At 40.6% G+C, this 27,343-nt stretch overlaps 1 protein-coding gene across 2 annotated transcripts in view; it reads right to left on the reverse strand.

The window, feature by feature from the left end:
* Positions 1 to 4,042: 4,042 nt before the first annotated feature.
* Positions 4,043 to 27,343, reverse strand: part of RNF144B (ring finger protein 144B) — an 85,800-nt gene continuing 62,499 nt past the window's right edge. For both annotated transcript variants that reach the window (XM_085310037.1, XM_085310036.1), the window contains exons 3-8: positions 22,668 to 22,772; positions 14,835 to 14,895; positions 8,176 to 8,380; positions 7,096 to 7,240; positions 5,281 to 5,370; positions 4,043 to 5,078 (exon numbers count right to left, since the gene is read on the reverse strand). In XM_085310037.1, coding sequence (XP_085166163.1) covers positions 4,938 to 5,078; positions 5,281 to 5,370; positions 7,096 to 7,240; positions 8,176 to 8,380; positions 14,835 to 14,895; positions 22,668 to 22,772 — 747 coding nt within the window. In that variant the 3' untranslated portion in view covers positions 4,043 to 4,937. The remainder of the gene's footprint in view (positions 5,079 to 5,280; positions 5,371 to 7,095; positions 7,241 to 8,175; positions 8,381 to 14,834; positions 14,896 to 22,667; positions 22,773 to 27,343) is intronic.

Below are 27,343 nucleotides of genomic sequence, written 5' to 3' on the forward strand. Positions count from 1 at the left end.
ACTGTGCAACAGAATCTTTTCTGATGTATATAGTAAAAATACATAATAGGATGCAGATTTATTTTTTTCCAGCACGTTTCCAAAAAGTCTACTCACCAATAGAAGCATCACTCATGTGGAGTTCAAACGCTGTAGGGATCCTTTACCTGAGAGCTTCAACAAAGCAGTCCTTATTTAGGTATTCTAAGACAACACCTTAAGTCTGAATAAGGTTTTCAGAACAGGTCAAGTTTGACATTTCTATCTTTGGTCATTATCTCAGCAACAAATTTCTTATTAAAACCTATGAGAAAATTGTTGGAAGGTTCTTATCATCACAGAAAAAAATACACTAATTTCACTCTCAAAATCTTTGGCCTGAGATAGGGGATGAAAAATACCATCTTAAAAAGGAATTTGTCTGAGAAAGGTAAGAGAGACTGGGAGAAGGAGCTTATTACAGTGCAAAACAGGCTTCAAATTTTTAAAATAGCAGGCACTACAACACAAACACTTACTGTGGTATCACAGCAGTCAAAAGGTGATTTCACTGTCCATTTGTGGAAACTGAGTTGATTTTTGTCCACTCACATACCTTCAAGCAAATCTGAATATAATATCCAGTTTCTCCTTATTTATTCAAGTAAAAACTATGTACATTTTAAACTTATCTTTGGACTTCCTTATCTTACGCTATGTTACTGGACAAATAACAGTATATAGCATTAAACATCAACAAAGCACTGTAGTAACATTACTTACTGATTGCCCTTCTTGCCCTTCTCTGAGGTAAGCAGCCCCATGCACCATCAACAAATAATCAGTCACTGAGCTGCAGCACTGACCGTCTCCTAGAGTTCTAAAACAAATATTGCAGAGAACTGGTGATGCTCACACTATAGTGTGAGAACTAGTTACTTTTCGTTAACAGGTGCCTTGCAAACAGGTATTAACCTCTTCATTTTAACATGAGGACCTGAGGAGCAGGGATTTGGACCCTCAGCTGTATTTGACACAGCTCCAATGACAGCGGGGAAATTACAGTGAGATATCTGGCCACTGAGATATGTGGCCAGCTGCAGCACAGATCCAGTTTTCCTGCGCAGGCCTCTAATTTTAGGATCTGATCTTTTGCCATCAAGAGCCTAACTTACAGAAGGGCTGAATGTCCCCTGTTCAGAGGGAACAGACCAGTTGTCACCTTCATTTTCCAAGGACTTTGTTTGTAGACATGATCCCAATTTAAAAGCCCAAGGTCTGTCTCAGCGGTTTAAGGCCACACGGCAAATGGGTGATGGAGCCAGGGTGGCAGCGAGCGTGCCATAGCATCCAGCACCTGGACATACCTGCCCTACAGCAGACATGAACTCTTCCCCATGTGCTACCTGCACACCAGGCACCTGCCACAGGGAGAATGCAAGAGGGAGGAGTGAGGACGAAGCCTAGGACTGACRTGCACCATGCAGACAGAGTTTGTGAGGGTGGATTTACAGCTACACTGATTTAGAAGAGTCGCAAGCAGCCAGAGTCCCAGCCATCTGGGGAGGTTTTCTCTCCACATTTCTGTTAATATCATTTGTCACATTTGCTACATGTTTCCTATAATGATCATTTRTCTTATATTTGCCAATCTGTTACATTTACACAGCTAAAGAAAGGTGTGACTGTAGCTCATGATATCCAAACCCAGTTTTGGGGTAAAGACCCCCAGCTAAAGCCCAGGCCACTGCTAGGAGTCAGCATACAGGCTCTTTAGYTGCCTGCATTGGCACTCCGGCTGTTAGGCTGTGCAGCTGGATACAGTATTTTTATTGCTTTTGGTACCCCCCCAGCCAAGCTAAACCGGCACCATCAGTGAAACAGGCACATGGAAAGGCACRCCATCCTTCTRCTCTGTAGGTAGCCTCTGAAAGGAGATACTTGCACTCAAACCAAGAAGTTAATAATAATCATCTGAATAGCTTTACTTGCCAAAGCKTCACAGCTACACATATGTGCAATGCTTTTAATAAAATATTACCTTTCAAACCATTAAAAAGATTCCCATTCTATGGAGAGTTTTGCATTAAATTTAGAGACTATTTAAAGAACTGAGAAGGGCAGGATTTGTATCACAATAAAAACGGTGACTTTATGTCTGTCAGTGTATTCTGGGCAAGATACTGCCTTCAGTTACATTCCTTTAATGGAGGGAAGAACTTGGCACTTGTACGTAACAGCAGTATTAATGAAAAAACAGGAGACACCTTCACTGCGTTAGCCTTTTTGGTAAAAACTGGACAAGGGAAAGAGGAAGAGGAYAAAGAAAGAAACCAAGCTAGAAGAGAGTGTATTGGGCACAGGTAAGACTACAAAATCTGAAAAATCCAAGAAATTTAAGTAGTGAAGAATACTGGTACATCACAAAGCTGGTTATGGTTTAAGAAAYTGTACAGCTCCGACATCTTTGTCCTTGAGGCTTCCTTAAAGTAAGATTCTTTCTTGCAAGTTTATAAGTAAACTGCAAATGACAGTAGTGCCATAAAAACATAGGTAGAAAAATAGTGCAAAGCCAAGGGCTGGACGCTTTAATCTGTCACAAGTAACCCCGAGCACTTCCATTACCACTCTTAAAGAAAACACATACAGAAAATATTCTCTATTCATTACAAATCGCCATTGCCTGCATTGCACTCTACATTGAGAACGCACTGGCTACCTTTCTGCTTCCCTCCGAAGAGGCAGACGGAGAATAAATATCACCTTCCAAACCAGCAAGTGCTGCCTGTCCTCCAGCCATGGCTGGCAGCAAAGTCAGACAGCATTTACAAAAGAAATCAGTTAAAAAGTAAAACAGACAATATCATTGAAGGCCCTCATCCCTGCTAGTCTGCTCGACAGACTACACTTTCTTGAAATAAGAACATTTATCCCTTCTGGGAGAGTAACAAGAGAGCAGAGCTAAGCAAAGGAAGGTCACGTTTTCGGCTGCTGAGGAGGTGCAGCTCGCGAGGCTCGGGCAGGCGCGCGCGAGAAGCCGTTCCCGGCAGCGCGGTGCACGCACGCACGAGGCCAGAGCAGCGCGCGGCCGGCCGGAGACRACCGCCAGGCCGAGCATCTCGTCTAAATCTCCTCGCAGCGCTCATCGAAGGGGGCTTGGAATTACGACTGGATATACTGCACGCTCCTATCAGTTCCCACAGATACCAAGCACATGGACAGGAGTCCCGAACAAAAGCCACTGCTGGCCAGGGTTACAAGGAGAAGCAGCTCTTAGGGAAATAAACTCCACGGAGCAGAGTCCAACCTTAGCTACTCCTGAGCAAGCCCGGAGCAACTCCAGCTCTTCAGTGAGGCCGGTGTGAATCTGCGTAGGCAGAATTGATACCAGGGTCTGAGGTGGATCGGTGGTGAGGCACGAGGTTAAAATGAGGGGTGCACTGAAGGACAGCCTTTCAGATCCATTRGTAACAGAGCTTGTTAACCTTGAGTACGACAGAAGAATTATCTACCAACGGATGGAGCTTATACTTACACAGCACTTCTTAAGTGCTCACTTCAGCAAATCCATGAGGTTGAAAAGAGGGGGTGGCTTGGCCAGTTCTGAGAAACATTTTTCAAGGTTCTTCCTGCTACCCTATGTTAACCGCTAATAATATACTGAGAACGTAGAAAATAAATTGTGCATTATTCACTCTTTGTCTGTATCTACAAACATACAGACACTCTATATGCACACAAACAAGATCCATATACTGTGTACAAAACAGGAGATGTACCATGGTCTTTCCTAAAACATTAGGTTCATGGTGAGTTTACTATACCCACATTAGTGATGAAAGTTATGCCCAAGGACAAGGCAATATGCATACACCCAGTATTTTAAGAAAGACATGCCATGTTTGATCTGAAAAAACATCAGCTTTCCCAAGGCAGCCCAGCCTCTGAAAAGAAAGCCCTACCTTAGAAATAGCTTTTTTATTCTTTACTTCTGTAACTCAGATGAATAGTATAAATTCCGTTGATTTCAATATTGTAAGCAGACAATATTGTTAGAAACTTTTTATAATAATAATTTTTTGATACTACCAACAGCAAGATGAAAATGTTTTCACTACTGTTAATTAAACCACCTAGCTAATGTAATTAAATAAAGTTCATGTTGCAGTATGAATTACTGGTAGTGACACAGAGCACTTTATGCCAATRACATATTATACCATGGGTTTTCTTAAAATACAGTTCAGTACCTGTGTGCATGTATATATTTTCATAGAAAATCAGTCCAAACTATTCCATATAATAAACTTAGTTATGAAATGCAAATTATCAGAATTCTTGTCTGGGCAGTATGCTCCCTTTAAAATTCCTGTAATATTCTCCAATTCTTTCAGGTATAGGTGAAAGGAAAGCTGTGACAGATAGCTGACAGGAAACTATCAAACACATTTTCTTAACAGGTTGTTACCTTTAACAGGACACAAGCTAGCAGGCAGAAGAAATCAACAGAACCATTCTCTCTCTCTGTGTCTCCTTTATAAAATATCCAAAACTTTCTGAGAGATCTGAGTGTCACCAAGAACAAATAGAAAGCATGGCAGTAACGACTGGGTCTGCAAAGGCAGAATAATACTGCAGGATCARCTCATGTGCAGCTGATGGAAGATCTAAAAGTTCTAGCAGTCTCAAAAGGTGGCTCGTATTTATGGCATGAACTACTGATTGATGTCCTGTTTTCTTTTTAAAAAGCAAAAACATATACCATATATCCTGCACAAATACATTGGCTTTTCCCACAGAGGGACTTGCTAGTGATAGAGTAGCCTGTCAAGAATAGGCACTTATCCCAAGAATAGACCAAAGGAAAAAAAAGAAAGAAAGAAAAGGGAACATTATTTGGTAGGTATGGCACCAAAATCCAACCATTGTGCTTTCTCACATACATATGCTGTACAGATGAAGGCTCAARCAGACACAGATTAGGTTGTTGGTGGGCTRTGTTTTTTCTTTTTGCTTCGGCAAGACTTGCAAATGCAGCAAATGATGCATGGAGATGCCACAAGCAGCAAGGGAGAGGTCACCAATGCTATGATACCTAACCCGACGAGGATCCCCACAACCTGAAAGACATAGAGGGAGAAAATACCTACTTAGTTAATGTGGAAAATAAAACATACGCGCATGCGTGTAAGCATTGCATAGGTCACAAACAACAGTTAGAAGCCTGGAAATAATCAAATCATCATCATCATTTTACCAAAGGGTAAAATCTCTTTGCTTCACGCACGTGTGACAGCTCTGCTTGGCTGGCTCTGAACCCACCTGCGTTCTGTTCCACATCACCGAAGCTCGCGAGTGGCCTARCTTGTTCCTGCAAGGGCCTTTGTCGTAATGTCTTAAGAAGATATCGTTCTGAAAAAGCAAAAGGAGAAGTTGTAAGAGCAGATTATGTGGACTTGGAGAGGTGTTCAACACCAGACTGGAAATACAGCTTTCCTGACACTGCTGTAAAATTATGTACTGCAGACAAATTCACCTGTCTTCCAAATAATTTTCTAAACAAACTTCTTACAGTTTTGAAAGGTGTAGTGTTTTGGGGACCTGAACTACTGTACAGTTTCTTCTCTTCCTTTCTTTTAAAAAGTACAACCATATGTCTATGCATTGCACAAATACCTGAACAATGACCCTGCACTGTAATTTGTTGGTCATAAAGAGGCCTGTAAAYATTAGGCATTTCTGAAAGCTACCTGAGAGATTATCTTTCTGAGGTATTTCTACCTTCTGTTCCCCTGCTATCTCTATACTTTCTGGTCATTTTCTTCCTAGACTTAATTGGAAGATTTAAAAAGTAGGAATTCTCTGTTTCTTATTTCTTTTCCCAGTGATATTTATTGAACTATACAATTTATCCTAAAAAGGTGATCTATGCTTTGCATTACCCTCCCCTAGATAGTTGCGCTGTAGATGAGCACTGCTTTCTACTTCATTCTTCATGTTGTGAAATTACTTTCATTTAAACCTGCAGTCCCTTTCACTCTGCTCRTTTAGAAAAGCTATATTTGAAAAACACAACTAGTCCCATTTTTTCCCTCTTGAACTGATTRAAACTTGATAAAAGCATGTCTACAGAGTCTGCGAAAATTTGACAGTCTTCCAGTTCAGCACAGTGTTGAGCAATCATTGTGTACAGTATGTACTCTGAGGCAAGCCATAAGATTGATTTGAAAACACACGCTCACACATACAAAAATGGGACACAATGCTAAGCAAAACCTGCTTAGCATGCTGAGAAAAGGAAGGACGAAGAATGAGGAAATCTCATCATTTGCTAGCTGTGGAATAAAAAAAGAAAAAGAAAATCTATGCGGCATTTAACATTATTTTATGTCAAGTGCTGGTAAAGTTATTTTCACACTCTCACAGTTGTTACTGATGACTGTACCAAAAAGGGAAGCCGTCATACACACAAGTACATTACGCCTTTTAGTCTTAATCCTGTTAGGAAACTCGAASTCCAGAAAAGTTCAGGCTATTTAGTGTAATTTGAGAAATGCCCAGCAAAATGTACTTCATAACCCATGTTCATAATTCACCATTTTTGTCCTCAAGCCTACTAACTAATTATTYTCTTCAGCAAACACAGTGCTACAGTAGTACTAGGAAAGGAGACTTAGTTTACACAGGCTCTTAATATACTCTCATATTAAATCAGCCTCTTTGTCCAGTACCATACCCTTTTTTTGGACAGGCTGCAATTCTTAGGTTGGAACAGGTGGAAGACATTTATTCCTTTGACTCTCAACCAAGCTATTTTTATCTGCTGCACCAAAAGAGGGACTCAGAAAAATGTAGTGCTGGAACAGACCATGAGAAAGCAACCAGCCTGTCCCAYGTCTTTCAAAGAACTATCATCAGACCCAGGGATATGGCTACAATCCTTTATGGAAGAAGGATGCTGATATAGCTAAAAGCACTGGACAAGTGAGAAGAAGAAAATGAAGTTAGGGGTTGAAACAAGCCAAGACATTCACCAGGGTATATCRACGACTTGGTGGAGAACTTTTATAGGGCTTGAGGCTCTAACCCTAAGTCCCCGCTACCCTTTATCTAGAAGTGTTTTCCTGTGGCACTTACATCCAAGTTCTGTAGACAGTACCAGCAAAATGTGTGCTTGCAGTTCTTGCACATCATCTGAGCGCAGCCTTCATTGCGTTCGATATAGATCCGACAAACAGGACACTGCTTAATCGGTGCCTCTATCTCCATCCCGATAAGTGACCTAGAAGAGTAAGGAAACATAATGTGAAATATGAATGCAATTACTGCTCATACTGAGCTCCACTGCCTAGTATGTGTAGTACTTATTTTCCAGAGTGCCAAATATTGTAGTCTCAAAGTGTGAAAATTGACAGTAGACTATGCTGAAGTATCCTCATTATTAGGTGTAAGACTATTTAGATAACTTGGAGAAAAAAAAATACAGGGAGAGCTCTTTGGCAACTCCTGTTTGAGAAAGTCTGAAGCAAACAGAATTCTTAGATGTTTAAGTCCTTTATTTGTTGTAAAAAATGACAGAAACCTTTTAATATGCATGACTGAATTCAACCTCATTCTGAAAGCAAATACAGACGGTCACAGACATTATACGATTCAAAAACAAAAGTGTTTCCTTTCTGTAGATTAAAGGCTTATAAATCCTTAACTGTAGGTTGTTTACACTTATAAAAAATCAGCATAAATCAAAATTCTCACTCACACCAAATGAGACATTTCACACCCACTTTGCACAAGAGTCAAGCTTTGTCTATGCAGAAATTCCACAAATATTTAGCAGAAGTGAATTCTTAATCACAGTAAGAGCACTGTGTGGATCCAGTTATGTAAGAATATTAGGCATCTGCCTAAGTCATAATTTTAACATGCAAACAAGATTTGGTGGGCTTTGCCTTTCTAAAGTGTTAGTAAAACTCCAAATTTGGTAACTATCCAAATAATAGTAAAAATAAATAGTAAAAAATAAAATATATAGTTAAAATCAGTAAGAATTACACTGGAATTATATTTAGGAAACACCAGGAGAGACGGACAGCATTAAGGATGCACCTAAGAAGCTGGAAGAAGGTCACTCCATGAAACTGATGCGAGGTACTGAATTAGCACCCAGTGCCAAAAAGAACTGGAAGAGCACACGGCCTCCACGGGTTTTCCCCTTACCCCTGTTCAGTCGGTACTACAGTAGTTTGGTTGTCCTGGCACAGGCGCGCTGGGTGCCATGCCTCCTCACAAGATGAGCAGAACTTCAGGTGGCAAGCCTGGCATTCGACCGGCACTGGCTGTCCCGAGTCACTCGGTTCAACATAGCACACTGCTTGGCAGTCAACTGCGGGGCACCACATCCTCTGAGGGTCCAAATGGACTTCTGAAATGTAAGTGAGAGAAAAACTGTTTATACCGTCCCCTTCTCATTACAGTGGCATTTCACTTAAGCATGTAAGACACAATTTGGTGTTTGTGTAGGGATGCAGAAGCCCTCCATGACTACTTCTGYGGGTGTCCAAGCCTACTCTCCTTTATGCAGGCCGGGAATTATGTTCTGCAAAGGCAGCTGCATTGGAATCATCTCCAGAATGCCAATACACTACATTGGGCATATTCTTCATCTTTTTTCTCTCAAAAGTTTGGGCAATATTAGTCAAACAAGTAACTTCCACTATCTGAATCCAAAAGCACAGCTAGTAGAGACCCACTGATACACTTTTCTTACTCATTCAAGGTGTCACGTACATCATCTGAAACTCTGAAGGATGGGAATAATGATTTACTCCAAAATCACTTGTCTGTGACCTCAAGAAGTCATGGCAAAAGATGAACATAACTGCTGCTTGCTGAAAAGCATATTCCTTTTATAAATGAGGGCAATGGAAACCATTCCATGTTTTTCGTGTAAACAGAAGGACAGTCATTAAACTAACATCAAGTCTGGTTTTGTGTCTTATTTTCCCTCACCTTCTATCTATAAACTCAGATTAATATTCACCTCATTAAATGACCATTATTTGTCAGACATCAGATTACTACAACAACCAAGATAAAATTACAGGTGTAGGCRTTGAGTTACAGAAATTATTGTGAAGTAGCGTATGGTAAATGTTGACTCTTTCTCTCGCTCCCCAGCCTTTGTTCAAAAAATTTGGACTTCYAGCAGAAACCCAGCTGAAACACACTCGTCCTAAGAGCTTCTGTTGTACATGAACTTTATATTGCTCATTTCCATGAGCTGCCTCATGCCTGCAGACCCTGCCTAGAAAAGGGCTRTTATGCCTGTAGGACCTACCTGCATCTCCTCCTTCCCTAGGAGCCCTCTCGTACCACCACTAAAAAAAGATGGAGGGGATGCCTCAGGAATGGGTAGAAAACCYTGACTGTGACAGGGACAAGTTTCTCCTCTATTTCCAGCAGATAAAATATCACCCCACTTGCAACAAAGGGCATAAAAGGGCCCCAGACAAACAAGCTCTGGCAAATTTTGCTGAAGCAGTTAAAGGTGTTTCCTCCTGTGTGCCCTCCCCTGCCTGCACTGCTCCTCTGCAGGAGATCGCTGATAGCCCACAGTGAGGGGGGMTGGTGATGTCCATCAGATGCTTCAGTCAGCTTGATAAACAGTGAAATCAGTTCAGCACCCAGAAACTAGAAAATGTACAGCTAGAAATGTGCTCAGAGAAATAAACTCTCCTCAATCCCCGAAGCATAAACATACCCATGCATGACTATGAGGGAGAAGAACAGCCCTTAAACCTCATGATCCAAAGCACATTAGAAGCTTAGGTCCTTTCTAGTATGACAAACCACTATATTCTGCTTGAAAACTTTGAGGTTTGAGGTTCTTTAAAATTGGGGAAAACATTTTAGAGTTAATACCCCTCTCTAGTTGACATGAATGTATTTCAACTTCATCCACCCAGAATGCTCAGAGCATACTGCTGGTCGGGGGGGGGGGGGGGGACGTCTTTGCATTCAGAGAGTTTTGGGGCAAACAGTAAACTTGCAAAAAATAACTTAGTTCATCCTGAAACTATTCAGAATGCTTTTCCACAGACACTTGGAGAAAAAAAAAAGCCATTTTTTAACAACCATATTAACAAAGCCACAAGAGGAAGACTAACAGGTAACACCTTTTATTTCAGAGCAGACATGTGGGAGAGAGATTTAATCTACTCCCTTGCTTGAGGCAATCTGAATCCCAGTCTTGTCAGARAGTGTCATTTAGCCTGGGATTTTACCAATCCCTGGGCTTGGTTTTCAGCCTCCATTGATGCTATTCCAATCTGTACGTACAGAAGTGGCAGGCCATGATGCTCACCTTGGAGATCAGATGACTACTAGGTTAGGCAGTCACTCTCAGTTTCTGTTTTAGCACCTACTTCATTCTTTTATTCCAAACATGAAATATTTCCAAAAGGGCACTGCAGAAAGGATTCAGGAAGATCCAGTTCTGATTATTCCAAAAGCTTGGACTTTCACATAACAGGATGGAGAGTCAAGTTGCAATCTCCATCCACAGAGATTAGCACCTAGACCTCCATATTTAAGGTTAACTCATTGGCCACTGTGGCATGGGGTGCTATGCCTGGGGCTCTGCTGAGCTCACTTATTTTCCTTTCCTTTTTGTCTAGGATGCTTACAGTGAGGAACCAAGTGAAGACGACTGTCTGCTTTGGTGGCTGCAGGACATGCAGGCAACTTGTTGTGACTTCAGGTAATCTTTACCCCTGTCTGAGTGCTCTGACAGATATGGAGATGGCTTCCACATCTACAGAAAAGGCTTTATTCTATAATTTAGGCAGTGCCAAGAAACCATCTGTACTCTCTACCTCCTCACTGGCCATTTTAGAAATCTAATCCCTTCATTTCCCTCATTCTCTTACATGTGCTTCCCTTTTCCCTTTTCTCCAAAAGAAAAGCCAAACAGACAGTTTTCTCAAGACTGAATGAGAGACAGAACAAAATAGTTTGTATCTTCATGTGTGTGGAAAGGAGGGAGAAAAGAATAGGCTGCACAGCCCATCCCAACTCTTTTAAAAAGCAGTGTCCTAATTAAGGACACTGTAGAAATCATTATTTCTACAGCTTTCCTCAGTGTCTCTCCAAAGATGTGCTGAACCAGGTAAGACCATGCCCAGTGCTGGCTACGGCATTAACATCATCACACAATGTGCTGAAATGCAAACAGAAAATGTGTTTTATGTTCACAAACAGCATTTGAACAAGTCAAAGTGCAGTTCCTGCAGATAGCTGTTAACATACTCAACTTTGGAAACCTAAGTTCTCATATTCTGGTTTTGGATGAAAGACAGGATGTCTGGTTTTGACATTCACTGGAAGCGGGGAGAGCAGGGTTGTAAATTTTACTAATTTCTACAAAATTGTTGCAGCAAGATGTAAGTGATGCATGAGATGAAACTCTTTCCTCTCCCACTTCCTCCATTTTACAAAGAACCTACAGATGGTGTTTTGCAATCCATGCTGTCTCATACTGTTTGCTTTACCATGGAGCACAAATGAAACCAGAAAAAACTGAAAAGCAGCAGCCAAAGAGAGAGATATCATATTACTCTGACAAGCTGTTCAATCTTTTGGTTAGGGCCATTTTTCTCCCCAGCCTTTCCCCAGCCTCCCTGCAGCTGGTTCAGCCACATTCACTCCACTYTGAGGAGGAAAGTCTTCCCAGGCAGTGCCAGAAACCAGAGCCCCACCAGAGGGATCTGGCCCATATTGACAAAACAAGCAAGTGAGCAGGTGAGGCATGGGAACAGACTGTGGAAATGCAGCATCCGGAAGGAAGGAGAATTTATGGCTCAGGACTGGTACTCACTGARAAGATAAGAAGCCCATGCTTTTTACAGAACATTAGGGAACACCTCTCTCTCACATGCTTTTGGGTCAGGCATAAAATGGAAATTCTCCTCATTTATCCCTAGGCTTATTAAACAACCRTCACTAGAACAGAAGTATAATGCATGCATCCTAACCACAGCCTATTCCTCTCACTGTATTTGGTTGTTTCAGATGGCCACATCATCCTTCTCCTAAACAGACACATAGCAATTCCTGTTTTTGCTATTAAAATGTACTGCATGAAAGCCTTGTGGCTAGGTCCTGATTGGATGCAGATATGTAACAGACAAAAAAAGCTTCCTTTAAGTCTGAAAACATTTATGTTCTAAGAACACAGGAAACACAAGATGAGATAATATTTTCAGTGTATTCCTAATTAAGCAAGTGTATATATAGATGAAARTGTGTGTCAATTCATTCTTACAACTTTTCAACCCAATATTAACTGTCCAATATCTTTAAAAAATGGACATAGAGAGGAAGGATATTTTATGAAGCTAAAACACAGGGGCTGGGGAAARTAGACGGATGAGCTTTTGGGTGTACAAGTCCTTCTTCAGGTTTTTAGAATTTCCCTAAAAATTCATCTTTTGATAGAAATTTTCTCTAACAGTGAGACGCATCGGCTTTACTCAAAGACTGGTGATGAAAGGCTACAGAACAACAGTGAAAAGAATTAGCTATGAACTTGGTGACTTGTATTTCTAGTAAAGCAAAGAGGATACTGAAGCAAGACAGAGTAGAGAACAAAGTTTTAAAATAGACTGATAGGAAAAAAGTAAATCTGGGAAAGAAAATAAGGATATGTACCTATAACCCAACAGAATAAAATTAAGAGAGGAAAGACCTGGAATATAGGAAATGGAAGTGTTTGAATATATGCTTTTGTTGGTCAAAGCAAAAGTAGCAAAGGATTCCATAGCACTTGACAGAATTTGGTGTATAGCCAAAGATCTGGCAACCCCATTTCTCTGCATTTCTTCCTCTTTACCACACTTACTTCTTCTCCCTCCCCAAAGAAAAAAAWAGTAGTTAATCCAAAACTCTAATACTCTTCCCTAGTGCCTGGTCTGGTGAAAAAACMCAAAACTAAGAAGAAAAGGGAGATCAAAATATTTCATATATGAGGTTTTTTGTTCATTTTAAAATAAACTCTGAAATGTTACTAAATTTTKTATTTCATYTCCTTGAAATGTCATCTGTAATTGAGTAATTCAAGTGAATTCATAGTCCTTAGAAGGTGCCACGTGGCTAGGCTTCTGGCTGACTTCAGCTGTGGCCATCTGACTATAGCTCACATGCCTTTAGGGAAAGGTCTACAGGTCAACACAGAGACGAGTGAACTGCTTTTGCTGCTAGGTCCAGGAGCCACGGCTGAGTTTGGTTTAGGGCTGGTGTGAGAATGGATCAGGAGACTCCGTATTGGCCATGGTTGCCCTTCAGATATGTTAGGGGTAGGCAGTAGTGACCCAGGCTTCGCATAGCACTAGGTTTGAAAAGAGCTCAGTTGCACTAAGGCTGATGGAGACACGMGCACGTGTCCCACCCTGGCTGCTGGGAGTCCCAGGGTCCAGGGAGAATTCAGTCTCAGCAGAGGCCATCAGCTAGGTCAGCTAGATTTACTGCTGCTCTCCGAACCTGCCTGTCAGGCCAGAGTAGGCACTGGCAAGGGCAGGCAGGCATTGCTGGGCAAGGGTCAGGGCTGAGAGCAGCGTTTCAGGCCAGCAGAAGCTAACAAGGCAAGTTCAAYTGGTGAGTCCAAAAAGGTTGGGCTGAGCGGCAGTGCTAAATCTGAGATAAGCAAAAGCTCTTGTTCGGGTTGGGATTAGTGCTGCTGACCAGGCTAGAACCAGARTTAGCAGGAAGCTTTGTTGCCAGGCATCAGTAAGCTAAATTTATTGCTAGGGACAGGCAAGGCCAAAAGGCTTGCTTTAAGGCYGCTACTTGGATGCCAGTTATAATAAAGGAGAAAAGATAGATCTTGGAAACATTATAAAGAGAGTAGCGGAGGTGGAGGAAGATTTGTCAGACTTGGATGTTTAAAGCGTGAAGGAAAAGGGAAGGATTTAAAAAATAGACAAGTTAGAGGCTTCTGTGAGTGGGAGACAGTAAAAAAAAAATTGATAAAACAGGGAACTGAACGAAAGATCATGAGTTCATCTTTGACTAGTTATAGAGGAGGAGATACCAGGAAATCATTAGCTTCACAGTCTTCAGTTAAAAAAAAAAATCTTACATAAAACAGATTAATGTGTTTAAAAATGCCTCTCTTTCTTAACCCTTTAATAAGCTRACTTATCAAGCTCTGATTTCCAGGCTATTACTGTAGACAAGCCACTGCTTAACTTATAAACTGGAAGGACTTCCTAATGAATTAAGGGCAAACTAGAAGAAGGTAAAATGAGAGAGAGAAAAAAATCAGGAATGAAAGTTTATGTGCTTTTTTGTTTTGTTTTGGTTTGKTTTTTTTTGTTTGTTTTTTGTTTGTTTTTTTGCCTGCGTGCCTGTAAATTACAACTATAATCTGCCTTTGCTCAGGAGCTCTGGGGTATACCTGGGTACACTCATTTTGTTGTTTTGGTACTTCACGGTCATTCCACTGCATTTCAAGTCGGATGAGATGCTGTACAAGCCCATATATTCTTCTACTTGACCATCTTTGGTCAAGGACCCAGGATGAGCACACTGCAAGGAAGACGTAGCCTCACACCCATAGCCTGAGAGCGTTTCCCACAAACTTGAGTAAAAGTGTTATATTTCAGAAAGATGGTGTTGATTCTGTTCCATTGAAATCATTTCAGATTTGGCTACGGAGCAGAGTCGAAACTATCTGAGAACAAAGATGTTACGTCAGTCTCTTCCCTTACTAACTCAACAGGCTTTATCTTAAGGCAGAGAGCTCTGCAGTATTTAATACTGCTGCCTCTGCTAACACTTTAAAAAATCAAGGTAATAGGAAAAAGAGAAAAGGTTCACACCTCGTTCAAATTTCAGTCTCTTGTATAACTGGAACTGGTCAACAGGTACCAAACAGGCAATCTGAAAAGAGAAACAAATGGACAGGAAAAATGTTAAAAACAGAAAAACTATCCTCCTGGGTTCTGTTGCATGGCATTCATATGAGAAGAAAAAAAAAAAAAAAAAAAAAAAAAAAAAAAAAAAAAAGAGAGAGAGAGAGAGTGCTATCATACTGTGAATACATTTTCTTCCATAGATGGAAAAAGCAAGGTAAAGAATATATTCATTCGCATACAAGAACTTAAATTACTTTTAAGATCTCAAATAAGTTAGAATTAAAAGTTCATTTCAAAGGCAGATTTGTAGATCATTTGTTTGACCTAAACCAACATCATACAAAAAATAATGCCATTGATTTACATCAATGATTTAAGTGTTCAGAGGTGCTCAAAAGATTTGTAACTGAAGGAATCAGAGGATTTGATAGCAAACTGTAAAACTTTAACAAATCTTTAAAGAATATGTTTTTAGCTTAGTGAGTGAGTTCCAGGGGTCAAAATACTGCTTTCATTCTGAATTCAAAGTAGAGTATAACAKATTTTATTATTAAAGTATTTTTATGAGATAAAACATATTCCTTCAATATAGCTCTAGGACACAGTGAACTTCCTGGGAAATTCTTCATCTTTTCACCAGAAGTTAGCTGAAACATTCTTGGGGAAAAAAACAATAAAATCTTAATCAAACAAGAAGAAAAAAGAGTGAAGTTTAGCAGCCTCAGCAAAGAACAACACTAACCAATAAAATTATATAATATACACAAAACCCATCATTTCAGTATTGCCCACTCTTCCCAGCACAGCTGAAAATCTAAATAGAGTTTGGAAAAACAAAAAACAGTCATCTGTTTTTCTGCAGCTTAGTAGGCATTGGCAGCTACTTTAAAATTTTACTCCATTATGAGTAAATTAAAACAGTGAGTCTCAATACTGTAAGATTCACAGCCACTTGAGTGGATAGATTTGTTGACTGGGGTCTTTTYGTGCTTGCTCTTGTTTTTACAAATAGTTTTACAGGATCGGTTCTACTGAGCCCAGAATTTCCCCTGTATTAAAAATCAGCCTTTTTGATTTCAGGGGAAGCAGAGTTTTAATGTCGTTTTCAATAGGTTGTACAGTCCGTGCAGAGAGCTTTCTCTTCATCTAAAACCTGAAGTTGCCACACCAGCCTTTCCCACCCGTTTCATCCAGCCCCACTCTTCTTCCTGCGTAGCCTCACCATAGCCCAGACCCCCCTTCCCTGCACACAGCTCCRGGCACCGCACGAACACAGCCCACACACTGCCACGGACTCCCCTGAGCTTCCAAAGACCAACTCCTGATATTATCCACACGGAAATCAGCCTGAAAGATGCCGAGCTGAAGCCCCTCACAGATCTAGTATCTTTATGCCCGAGGGAGGGAAGGCACAGTCTGCGCCTGCCTGAATTCAGAGTCATAGCAAACATGTATGTATAACCTCAACTTAAAAAAAAAAGAAGAAGAAGAAAAAATAAAAGAGAGAAACATGTTAGTATCAGGTCCCTGGTTATCAAAAAAACAGTAAATCCTTTCCTCAGGGAACTTTTAATCTCATTCACAGTTAATAGTTAAGGAAAGCAATAAGCACAGCACGGAGATTAAATGTTTATCTCCTCCTACTCAGCATCAGATTCTTGATGTTTTCTCCAACCCCACCTGCAAGGCAATCCCAGACACCTCCTCTCCTGCACAGCTGTACACACCGAGGGGTTAAACAAATGCTGGAGAGCTGGGGCAGGAATCAAACCAGCAACACTGCTGGTRGCAAAGGACCAAAAGAGAAAAATCATGAGTACTTCACAAAGCAAGACACTTCTTATTCTTACTCTAGGTTAAGAAATTACTCAACGTAACAAGGCCATCAGAGAAATGTCACAAGACAAGTTTTAGGTTATTTGTTTAACATCAGGTAAAGCTGCAATAAAGACCTCTGAAGAAAATGAAAGATTAGGGCTCTTCTCTCCTGAAAAGATGTTGAGTTGAGATGTCAATTACCAGATTTTTGCAAGATGAAATAAATTTTCTGTTTTTCTATATATCTTAAGCAACTTCTGCAGTTACACAGTTCTGCTGTTATAGAGCACAGTGCTACTTAAGAACAGCAGCTTTCACCTGTAGTAAACATGTTGATGGAGAAAAGCAAAATTTTGAAGGTTCATTACCACAAAAGGTGCCAACTGGACCCTTGCTAAGTGTCCAAAAGGTTGCCCGATATGGTACAATAACTGAGGATGCTATTACTCCATGAGACAAAAGAGCAAAGACAGGAAAATGAAAGGGCTTGAAATAATTGGGTTCAGTTTACATATAGCCTGATTGCTCTTTGTAACTCAAGCAGTGCAGAAACTGGGAGCCAGGGAAGAACAACTCCCCTGTTTTTAAAAACTGGCTACTGCAGTGGAAAGGGAAAAATCTTMACTCCACCTAGTCTCAGGCTTTCAAGGGAGATGCAAGAAGTCAAGAAAAATGAATAGATCCTACTTCCTTTCACATCCATGTGAATCAAGCCTCGATCCTGGCTAGGGAGGGAATTTCATCAGGACAAGTGCTTCTCTCTTTAGCAGATGCACAGCAAGGACAGATCTGGCACCAGCAGCAKCAAAGCATCAATCAGACCACCCCAAAGGGTTGCATTGCCAATCTCCACTTAAAAAAAAAAAAAAAATGCAGAACTTGGGATATGGGTTTCTTTTGGGGACARGGGAGAGGTAATCTCCTTGTTGGGAATTACGTCCTCTCCTTTCTTTACTAGATATTCACTAGTTTCATTGAGAAGTTCCTCTCTCATTTGGTGAACAAGGTAAAACAATATCAGATTCTCTTAGTTGCTGCTTTCGGATTTATTTAAGAACTGGTAAATAGCAAGAACAAAAGTTTTAATTTTGACCCTGAAAGACAGAGGTCTGCCTGCAACATTTTCTCACCTACCTTCCCATTTTATCATTCCATTCACCTCTAGCAAAATGCAAACCAATTTTAATTTTAAAATAAAAGTGATATTTTAAACTGACTCCCAACATTGATTTTTTTTTTCTCAGCTATAAATGGAATTAAGAATTTTAAGATCTGGGTCACTGTCCCATTTCAGCATCTCCTCACAAGGAACTGGCGGCCCTGGGTGAGGTTAGCACTGGTATAGATCAGGCACGTTCACAGGCAAAGGGCAGCTCAGCAGAAAGTGGCCTGAACGCAAAGGGGCAACGCTGCTTGTCAAACTCAGCGGCAACAGGAGAGCCCACACCAGGCTCTCTCTTAGGGCCTGCTACACAGTTTTAATCTATATCAGATGACATGGGTCACGGGCATCGGCTCTGCAAGCTTCAGACCAACGCAGGAATCAGAAATAGCGAAGAAGCACAAGCCCCCGGACGTTACCTGAGCGAGTAATGCATCAGTAGTAYGCAGTCCTGCGTGTGCTAGAGACTTGTCCTGCTTCGTGGCTTCCCCTGGCGATTGGATTTGCACCAAGTACAACCATTTCAAATCATGATAAATCACCCCTTATTTAGATTAGGTCCAATTAAATTCAATGTAACAAATTCCCTGCGGAGACTGGAATATTCTAGATGGAAGAACTCTGTGCTATTAAAGAGAACTGAATAATCTGAGATGTTACTTCCAACTCCTGCTTCCAGGCATGAATCCAAATCAGTTTTGGTTATTGTACTATTAGATCTTGAAAGGACAAACATCTTGTTTAATGAGATTGCTTTTAAACTTTCCTTCTTTGCATAAACAGTTATTTGAAATAGAGCCTGTAGCCAAAACCACTGCCTCCCCAGGACCAACATCCATTAATTCTACTTTAAAACAAACTATACTACAAGCRGCTGTTATCTTAACATAACAGGTCAAGATATTACCTAGGATTACACTTGATTTCACATTGTCCAGTGGAACAACTCCTTCTGTCTGAATRCGCTATTTGTCCAAAACAAAAACTGCCAAGAAACCTACCAGTTTCAGCTAGATTTTATTACAGAAAAAAAACAGGAGTTTTAAAAACGTATTTTGAAAATATTGAAAAAAATCAGCGGTTTTTGTTCAAACATTTCTTCATTTTCTTTTTTAATAATAAAAACCTGAAACAGTTTCTTCTGTTCCAGAGAGATGCAATGTTCTAGCTCACAAAAAGTAAAGCCTTAACTCCCAAAACTTCCTACATGCTGCAAATAAGCGGCCTTTCAGAAACACTTTCCTACTTCCCATAGTTGTTATTTTCTTGGTGACGCATACAAGAACAAATTCTATTACCTGTTTAAAATTTCATGTTTTGCCCAAACAAAAAGCAACACAAGGCTGCACGTGTATCAGAATCAAGTCAAGTACAGAGATAATTCAGCAATGAACAACAAACTGAATAACAGTAGTTTTACTGAGAAGCTATGACATACTTTGGTTACAATGAAGACCRATAGGTCACTGGAAAGCACTGAAGAAGTGTTACACACCTTGAATAAGGGCCTTCATAGAGGCAAGTAGRACTTTCATAATTATAACATGTATTRTAAGCTGTATTATTAAYCATTCAGTCTCCTCAGCGAAGAGGGYTCAATCCAAAATGTATTTGAGTCAATGGAAAGGCTTTTCTTCACTTTAAATTATGCCTAAGTTCACCTTATCTCCCTTGTGCAGGCTAGGGCAAAAGGCAGTTAAAAAGCAAACAAGCCAATTGCGTTAGCTAACACAATTAGGCACAATTTAGCCCAAAGTATAGAAACCAATTTAATAGCGTTCCCATGAGAAAGACAGTTTGAACTGCTATTTTTTCTTCAACTGTAACCGTACCTGATTAACTTCAGTCACAGCAGAGACTGAAATGGACACGACCTGAAAAATACTCCTTTTCAAAACCCTCGTGCTAACAGAGGCAGACTGGGGGGGAGATGATGCAACTATTTCCCCTCATGTACAGGCAACAATTACAAAATTTTCAGAAGAAAAATAAAGCGTACGTGCACATATTAACATATTTTATTGAGCTCAAAAAAAAAACCTTTTACTACACAACTATAARGAGCACTAAGGTGTATCCAACTGAAGGGTAGAGAAAACAGCTAACAGAGGTACATTTTTCTTCATGGCACTGCTCTAGTGAGGAATCTTTCACTCAGARGCTGGAGACAAAAAATTCAGACCCTTTGGAGGCAAGAAGGCTGATAGTTTTATGYCTGGAGTTTCAGACCATCTAATGAACAATCTGTAATTCTAAATAGTACTTCCATGACATATTTAGACTCTGTCTAAATATGWCAAGAGTCATATTTAATCTTATTTTTTTACCATCTGAATGAGGTTCTATTCTTTAATTACTGGCTTTTAAAGGCCACCTTTTCACATGGAACAGTCTTCATAAAAACTAGAAAAATAATACAGAGAGCTCGTGTAAGCTATAGCTTTCATATTAAACTTTCACATTAATAGAGGCATTTGCTTGTTTTTTTTAGTTATTCTTCATTAAGGAAGTAAGTATTTTGTAAAATGTATCATTAGTTCATTTCAACCAGGCCAGGGACTTATTCGTTCACTTGCTTTTTAAGCAGAAGGTTCATGTTACAGGTGCACTGCCAAAAGGGAGCTTCAGAACATTCATTCATTCACAGGGCATTAATGCACATCTTGAGTTGTTTAGTCATCCAGCTTCCAGCCCCCAAAAGCATACGAGGAATAAGCTAATGGTCCATTAAYATGTACCCTGGAACGTGCTCCTGCTTACTAACAGGAAATATATCTTTATAATTCCTACRTCTTCACAACCTTAGCTTAACAGAGTAGAAATCTTCCTACCATTTGGTAAGCGTTTGTGAAAACAGCATTTTTAATTAAGGCTAGWTGCCTTCAATCTGGTGCAACAGGTGGGACGTTGTTAGGCCCTCTCCGTGTCTATGCAGAAGACAAGAGGAAAGGAAATAGCTGAGTACTTTCCATGATCACTGGGTTCAGCCAAGGAAAAGTTCCACCATATGCCTGCACGCTGTACCAAATGTAGCTCCCAGGCCCTGATTCAGCTAYACATTCCACCTCAAATGTATGCTGGAGAGGAGGCCATGTACTTCTCTGGAGAAAAACTATTCCTGGCAACTCTCTCCAACTCAGTGTGAGGTGTTATCCCCATTCCCTTACATAGGCAGAGCCACAGCAGCCGGGGTTGTCTTCTGCACAACTCCTCTGCACTCCTTCCGTGGCCAGAAGTGATTTCTTAGTGATTCCCTACTTCTGTCATCGCTGAGATCTTCCTAGCTCTGTGGCGAAGCAGAGAGGAAGAGCACAACTGCCAGCCTCACTAGAACAAATTAAGTCTCTAACCTGAAGCCAAAGCTTTTGCCTCTCTACGGGTCTATCACTGGCATGTCTACTTGGAGGGAAAATTCCATTCCAAAATGGATGGAATTGAATTTGTCCCTTAATGCTATATCCCCAGTAGAAAATAACCAATCTAAAATACTTGTGAGAAATAACTTAGCTATTAGGGCCCACTCCCATGGCTTTTACTGCAAAGCACAAAGATTTTTGAAGGAAACAACCACTATTCACATTTACCAGGGAATTCTACTGCCAACAGTTGCATTTGAATAGGATTAGATATGTGTAGCACAATTACATCAGTTGTATACATAGGGCTCAAGGATACCCAGAAGATAACAAATTGCTTTTCTTTAGTTCAGGGTTGGAGATCTGATTCTCCTTGATTTTCTCACTGCACACAGATACAGAGAGAAYGCACAAAGCCAGCCAAGATCTTCTGTGGTGGCTACCTTTTCTCCACCTGTACTCCCATGCCCAGCAGGCACCTACCTGGCTCTCAGAGCAGGCAAGAATAGCTGCTGGACCACACCAGATTTGCCCTCACTTTCCCATGGCTTTCTAGATGCACAGAATAGTCAACACCTATAAAGATTCCAGCCATGCTGCCAACAGCACCTCCCCATGTCATGGGTTTGGTGCTAAGCCCAATTTAGAAACTTTATACCATCTCTAAATCAGCCAGGATGCTCTCTGAACATTGCTGAGAGGCCTTTAAACAGCAGGGTAGAGACATCTATAGGCCTCTTGAATCCCTTTATGCTGAAAGATGTAGGAAGGTCTGAGAACTACATTTCCTGCTGAGCTTCTCTATATGCATCCTTCAAATTGAGCCTTCATGTTGCTCTTYGGGATGGTGCATAGGCCAGTGCAACAGCTGTGCGCAAGTCCCATTTCACTTCTGAGCCCTCTCCCATCTCTGCCTTGGGATGTAAGACAATTTTTTCACCTCTTAAGACCAACTTCCACCCAGAGCTGTGCAATAACCTTTCTTTCAATACAATTATACACAATCTTAATGTATTTCTGTTGAAGCCCAACAAAAACATGCAGGAAGAAATCCTGGCCTCTCCTACTATCAATATGAGTTCTTGCCCTTGRCTTTTGAGAAGTGCTAGAATTTCAGTGTTTGTAGTCAAATCAAATCTGATTTAATTGMCAGTACTAATAGAGATTCAGCAGTTCTAGGATACACAGTATTCTGGTTAAGTCAYTTGCATGGGTAATTCAGGGGTTGTCTAGATGCCAAGCAAGAATTTCATCAAGGCACAGAGGGAAAGAAAAAAGAGCAAAACCCTTGAAAACATCTGTTTGCTTGTAGTTTCTCTTGTCAGTCAGGTTTCTTGCCAGAACCTCATTAAAGGTAATTAAAGAGGGGGGAAAAAGCATATGGTTATATCTATTATGGAGAGAAAAATAGGAGACCTGGGGGTTTTATGTTAAAAAAAAGAGAAAAAGGAGTGTTGATACCTCTGCTTCTTGTAGGGTCCCATGGTTCAAGCATACCATGTCTGGACAAGTGATAGGAGAGCCACAACCTTCTTGAATCGCCAGCTGCATGTACTGTTTTAGGCACTAGAAACAAGGAAAGAAAAAAAAATGATGGAAAGTTACAGCTCACATATTGGTAACACAGAGATGCTAGAGATACTGCACAGCTACCACCTYCACTTCCTTAATTGGCTGTCCTGAAGCTCCAGCACACAGAAAACATCAATTATTACAAGTATGAATGCTACAAGCCATTGCATTGGAAAGAATGCAACAAAGAACAATTAATTATGTATGACTTCATCTGCCAAGTATTGCGTTTACCCAAGTCACCAAGTCAGATCCGTCAGCACTAACATCTAGACTCTGCTAAACCAAGGTTGGGGGGGAGGGGAGCTTTCGTCCTAATTAAACGGTCTTTGCTCTTTTGTCTCTTTTCCTTCCCTGTTCTTAATCCAGATTCTCTGTTGTAGGAGACCTCAGCTACAAGGAGAAGACTACTGTTCTCAGCTACATAAAAGTGGGAAGAAGGGACCCTGGCTAGAAGGTTAACCTGCTCTAGAAGATGTGAAATGATCAGTTCCCTCCTCCCCCTGCAAGTCCTCCCAAAGAGATCAGGTAATTTCCATGATTTACCATCACCCTCTGGTCTATTGAGCAAGAGTTTCAAGTCCATTTCCAGCATGGAGATCTYCTTATGAGTGTTTCCACATTGTTTCATTACACAAGAATGGCAGCCTTTCCTCCTCCCCCTACATGTTACTTGGACTACCAGTTTCCAGTATCTCCAATTTGGATGTTAGGGGTCCACAACTCCTGTCTATTTCACACAATTTATATGGTCTTCAATAAAATCAAATYGGCAGAAAACTAGTGTAACAAGCTACAAAACAGTGCTCTCAAGTTTTCTTCTCAAAACTACAGTTAAGTAAGCAAGCTGACTTCTAATTAAAAAAAGAAACAACCAACAGTCAGTTGAAAAAAATGAGAAAACATACAGCAAATTGCAAATCACTGCTAACAAAATAATAAGACATGGATTTCTGGCAGATTGTGGTATCAGCTTGCATAGTTTATCTTAAATGAAAAACAGCRTATTTTATGAGCAGCGGGACTAATGAAGCTCTGTTCCCTGCAGACGTGTATTACACGTCCAYGTGGTAAGCCTCTCCTCCTCCTCAGCACTGCCAGCTTCCCCTACTGCCCTGCCACCTTTTCTTCCTCCCTAACACCCTCCCTGTGCCTCCATCCACCTTCCACCCCTTCGGATGGCTAATGAGTTGAGCACTACATGACCGTCCCTCATTACAGCAGCTAATTTGGGTTTCCCTTCCTAGTCACCTGCCAATTTTCTAGAAATATGTGAAAGTGTAAGGTCTTTGAGACCTCTACCAAAGAAACTCCAGTTTGTCTGCCAAACTAGAGTGTCAGCCCTGCTAAAGCTCTGGGACTCTTCAGTTTTTCCAGTATTCACAGGCATTCAAGCCTGCACTAGCTTGAGCCATTCTGATAATGGCTTGCATATTGTCCTCTGATTAAAGAAAATGCCTCATTTGTATTTTTATTGGAAAGCTGGTGCTCTCTTAAATGTCAGGCTATTTAGGAGTTTTCCAAAAGGAAATGAGGTTTCCTTATTATTTTGTCTGTCTTTCCACTGAAATCTCAATGTCCACACCTTTTTGGTTAAATCTGATGAACTATGTAGAGAAACTACTTCAAAGCAAGTAAAATCTGTTTAACTTACCGGCATTTTAAATGAGTTTACTTTTGATTTGTAAATATGTGTAGCATAATTATTTAGAACTTTGTAAGAGTATAACCTAAATGATAAGCCTTAAACATTTAGATCATTAAGCACTTACGGATTCTGATCCAACATCAGAAAGCAGCAAAGCAGGCTGTAAAGAAGAGATGGTGCAAGTAGTATRTGGGAGGTGGGGGAGATATCCTCARGTGAAAAGCCAAAAGGAAGCCTGTCATTAATTGAAGGCACTATTAGCTACACAGGGAAAGTCAGCTTGGATTTAACCAGGAGCTATTCCTTTGTCATCCAAATGAATTCAACGCCCTGTCCATTCCCTTGCTGACCTCCCAGAAAGGCATCTAGGCAGGGCACTATAAAACATCTGTTTGATCACTGGATCAGATCACCCCACTATGGTACACAGCTCCTGCACAGAGCAGTAAGCACAAACATGGACAACATCCTGGCAGTGACCGGGAGCAGATATCCTAGAGACACCGGAGCTACCAGGGCCAAGCAACAYTTGCAGCAAGTGCTGAGCCCCTGCATAAATTCACCCCTTAGTTTGTATCTGCAGCCAGCATCCACTAGGACTGACACCAACAGAAAATGCTGCCCTCCAGCTCCTGTCCCCAAAGCCCACATGCATGGCATCAGGCTGGCTACATTTCTTCGGTATGCAGGTGATGCTCCAGCACATGCTCCTTGCATCTTGCTCCCGCCACTCAGGGAAGACCTGCTTATTTTCTGGATCAAGTCTCACRGCAGCATTTGGGGAAGGGGAATGTTCTCCTCCAAAGCATTTGGCCTTAATTTGTCAGCAAGCATGGGAGAACAACCTTTTACTTTTAGTGAGATCCTGGCTTCTGTCTCTTCTGGGATGCCAGCTGATATTTAGTAATTTGTTCTGACAGCATGATGCAGCGGACTCATATTCTGGGGGCAGTTCAGGTCAACTAGTTACTGAGCGAGGACAAAGCCCAAGAAGTTACTGCAGGCCTCGAAGCAGCCCAAAGGCTTGTTCTTAATTTAGACTTCTAGGACAGAAGCTCAGAGCACTGACAATTATCCTTCCACAGAAKGACGGGCATGAAGTTCCTAAGTAGCTTCTATCCACAGCGTCAATTTTGAATTTAATTTCTACACACAATATCTAAACCATTAGGGTTAACAAGCCAGAAGAGTAGAGGTTTCTGAACTTTGTTAATGTATCTAGATTCTCTTTCTCTTCTAGCCCACTGCTTAACTGTAGGGRAAACTAGCAAATTGAGGCTTCTGCTATGCCTTTAGAGGATGCTGTGCTTTTAGRGGATGAGTTGGAGAGATTTTGTAACAGGCCTTTGCAGTACTATTGGACTTTCAAATATTTCAGATAAAACTTCCCCATTAAATTGTTTCTACAAGTATTAAATATTTTCTGACCTTGGAGAAGGCAATTATGGGTACAACTCAAGAAGGTGGTGAAAGGTCTTAAAGATATTGGGAACTTTGAAGGAAGTATTTAGCATTTATCAGTAAAGGATTAAGCTTTTTACTTAAGTCCTCATTTAAGTTTGTACACAAACTAAGAATTGAACTTCTTGCCTTCTCCCACTCCCACTCTTTACAAGTTAGTAGCAAAGAAGAGATGGTAAAAATTTACTATAATTTTAAAATATATCTTCACTTAAGCATCAGGACTTTTTAGAGAGGTTTTATTATTATTATTTACAGTTCAGCTGCTACTTTATCATCTTACTTGAAAAGTGGCAAATAAAAGTAGCTGAAAAGATATACAAGCTGTAAACATGATGAAAAGAGGATTCAATGTTTATACAATGAATCATGATTCACTTCCTCAGCAGTATGTTCTTCTACACTATGGAGAAGAATACATTATAGATATAAAATGGTAAAACTTTTAGTGCATTTTGTCTGCAAAAATCAACAATATCCCAGTTAGGAAAAACTATGTATGCTATTTAATTGGTCTACAAAATGAAGGCAAGATCAAGGAACTTGCCCTCTGCAACATTAGAGTTCCCTGAAAGGATCCTAATCCAGGCACCCAAGAAATCACTGGTTCTCAGTATCTGTGGGCTCCACACCTCTGTGCACAGACAGTTTCCTGCAGTGCAGCGATTCACAAGCACAGGCAACAGTGGGGGGCTGGAGCGGCTGCAGTGCAGGACCTGAGGCTTTCAGAAACAGTTGTGCCGCAGTTGCGTTATCCATGCCCAGAGCAAGTCATCTTACCAGAAAAGCAAGGTTTCCAGAAAGCTTCGCATAGTTGTGGCAGAGYGATTGAGGCAACAGGATAAAAATTCATTGAGGCCTCAACTGAACAGGTTTGAAACCTGCTGACTRCAGGAGAACCAAAGGAATTTTAACTCTCAAACCTGCAAATGCACCTTAATCAAACTGCATTCTTCTCAACTCAGATTTTACCCGCCAAGCAACAATACCATGTACATATTTGTTTGTATCTATGTATGAAACAAAATAAGATCTGATGGAATCACAGAGAAGGATCGAATCAAATATGATAATACAAAAATCAGTGTATCTAACAGAAGGTCTAGGTGATAATCTAACTTCATCAACCAAGTTTTGTTCCTGTAGAACTACTGTCAACTTCAATGGAAACTGTACTATGAATAATTTTACTCCCTCATTTGAGATTCATAATGTGTAATGAGACCACTTTCAAATAGTTTGCTCTCTAAGGATTTTGGGGCAAGAATTTCTCCCCCTCTCCCCCATGTTTTTGTCTTTCAATCCATCARATTCCTCAGTTTAATGAAATAAGATTAATATCTGTTTACCTACTTCACAAAATGTTACTCATGAATATCTAGTCAGTTAAGGCCTGTAAAGTACTTGGATCAAATTATTATAGYACATGCAACATATGTCCATGTATTTTTACTTT

Source organism: Rhea americana, unplaced genomic scaffold (genome assembly GCF_003343005.1).
Source record: "Rhea americana isolate MKP2758 unplaced genomic scaffold, rheAme1 scaffold_31, whole genome shotgun sequence".
In the NCBI taxonomy this organism is placed as follows: Eukaryota; Metazoa; Chordata; class Aves; order Rheiformes; family Rheidae; genus Rhea; species Rhea americana.